The sequence below is a fragment of the Macrobrachium nipponense genome, chromosome 12, assembly GCF_015104395.2.
Source record: "Macrobrachium nipponense isolate FS-2020 chromosome 12, ASM1510439v2, whole genome shotgun sequence".
Classification (NCBI taxonomy): domain Eukaryota; kingdom Metazoa; phylum Arthropoda; class Malacostraca; order Decapoda; family Palaemonidae; genus Macrobrachium; species Macrobrachium nipponense.
This window is the reverse complement of record NC_087205.1, coordinates 9,872,591-9,875,090: the sequence shown is the minus strand read 5'-3', so window position 1 is coordinate 9,875,090 and position 2,500 is coordinate 9,872,591. Positions and strand designations below refer to the sequence as shown.

The 2,500-nt window shown below is 36.5% G+C and overlaps 1 protein-coding gene across 1 annotated transcript in view; it reads left to right on the top strand.

Moving 5' to 3' along the window:
- Window positions 1–2,500, top strand: part of LOC135224341 (hemicentin-2-like) — a 461,359-nt gene that overhangs the window by 330,262 nt on the left and 128,597 nt on the right. The window contains 1 exon segment of the mRNA XM_064263248.1: window positions 309–512. Coding sequence (XP_064119318.1) covers window positions 309–512 — 204 coding nt within the window.

Below are 2,500 nucleotides of genomic sequence, written 5' to 3'. Positions count from 1 at the left end.
AAATAAATAATAATAAATAAGTAAGAAAAGGAAGAAAAAAATAAAAATAGATAAGCAAGAAAAGGTTGAAAATAAACAAAATTAATAAGCAAGAAAAGGAAGAGAATAAATAACAATAAATAAACAAGAAAGGGAAAAAAATAAAAATAAATAAGCAAGAAAAGGAAAAAAAAAAAAGCAATGAAAGGAAAAATAAAATTGTGCTGGAATCAGCTTCCACGCCCTCCCCCCCCCCCTTACGAAATAGGAGTTTCAATGGCACAAACTACCCCGTTAATTCTCTTACGATTCCAATTGGCTGCCTGCAGGTTCTCCTCTGCCGAACGTGACATGGTGGAGAAACGAGAGGATCGTGGACGGCCTTTGGGAAGTAACAGGTCCTGGCGTGGTGAAGAATAACCTGGTGATTGACAAGCTCACCAGGTCATGGCATAACCAGACGCTGACCTGCTCGGCTTCGAACACGCACCGCACGAACCCGGTGTCAACCTCCGTTGTCATCAAAATGTACCGTAAGTATCCATATATTAATTTTTATTTTTTGTCATGTGGATTTTCCTTTACTAATTTTATTATATTAAATTTAAATGGGTTTTTAATGTTTTTTTTTTATTTTAAGCTAATAATTTTGTCTTGTATGTGTATTTATGTGCGTGTGAATGTATTTGTGCGTTAGGATATGCATACATATGCTTTATATATCGCATTGTAGTAGTGTCAACAACCATTAGCAGTTCAACGCCAGATAATCTTTAAAAAAATAAATCAATCAATCAAGTCGCCATATAGTTCTGTTCCCTTTTTATTCAAATATATCACGTTGGATTGCTTCGTTATTTTAATCATCGTAGCTCGGTTGATACATAGATAGGTAGTTTTCAAGTTGCTATATTTCCTAGTAACTATTACTTTCTTAATTTTTACATTAGAATATATTATACTGTTTTTTGTGCTTCATTGTTATAAGGATAATCGTGAATATATAGATAGCTAGATAGCTTTAGCTTCGCTGTTACTTTGATCTTTGTAGTTCGGTTGATAGATATATAGCTTTTAGTTGCTATGTGTGTCTTGGTAACCCTTATTTTCTTAATTTTTACAACATTAGAATATTTCATTTAAACTTTTTTTTTATTCATTGTTATCTGGATAATCGTGAATAGATAGAGAGCTAGATAGCTTTAGATATTTCTGTGTGCTTGGATAACTATTATTCCCTGTAGAATTTTCATTTCTTAGTTTTTCAACATGCATTGTTCAAGTGGAAAGTTTGTCTCTTTGCATCGCAGGAGATAATAATTTCCTCTAATTTCTGGTACAAAATATTTAACACTCTCCTTAGAATGGCCTTCATCCCATGTTATTCATCAATGTTAGCATTTCAGACATTGATTTTCCTTCACTATTTGTTTCTCTAAACTGCAATTAAAAAATATCTCTATAATGTACTTTTTTTTCCACCACAATCCACCGGAGAGTACATTTTCCATCTTCAATTAACCATCTCCTGAAATGTGAACAGCATGGACATTTCAGTTACTTTTTTTTATTTTTATGTTCCTGGAAGCCCCTTTTCCAAATGACTGCTATCCAAATGAATTTTATTTTTCCTGGGCTATGGGGGCCTGAGGGTGGGTGGGGCGCTGGTTCTCCCCAAGTACCAAGAGATTCCAGCAGCATCTCTTTCTTGTTCCATAGCAGAATCCTAATGATTCCGAACGCATCTCTCGCCTTTTCCCTCCAGTCACTAATTCACAAGTGTCTTGTTCCGGAGGTCTCTCTCTTTTCTTTCCCACCCTTCCCTTTTCCGTGCAATCCAATCTCCCCTCACTATTAGTCTGCTGCCCGCTCCCCTCTCCTGTTTCCAGGCAGGATTCCAGCAGCTATTGCTATACGCTCGCAACCTCACCTCTCCAAGTGTGCTCCTACACTCCAGCTCACGTCCTGTTGGTGTATTCATGCGCTATCCACTTAACTCTTCGTGAATTGGAGGATTCCTTTAGAATTCGACAATCGCCAGATTTACATTTGTGATTTCGGCTTTTATATCCCCTCGTTGTTATTGCATCAAATGACAAAAGAAATGATCTTGTTTGACTTTTTTCTGAATGCGCAAACACAGATCTGCTTTCAGACAAATGGGTTCCTTTCTCTCTCTCTCTCTCTCTCTCTCTCTCTCTCTCTCTCTCTCTCTCTCTCTCTCTCTCTCTCTCTCTCTCTCTCTCTCTCTCTCTCTCTCTCTCTCATCCTATTCGAGCGTGTGCATTATGTTCCCGTTTGTGGGCCTCGTTGCCTGTGTTTGTGCTTTTAATGGTATGTGTACCTGTACATGAGATCTGTTTTGCATATTTAAGAACATGCATTTTCTTTAGAACAAATTTAGCTGTTAGAGTTTATTGTTTAGTTACCCAAATTTTAACCATATGGCAATTATTTTAACTTGCTTTGTGCCACCTTTAATAAAATACATTTCCGTAAAATAATTTTCTCACAAAATAAT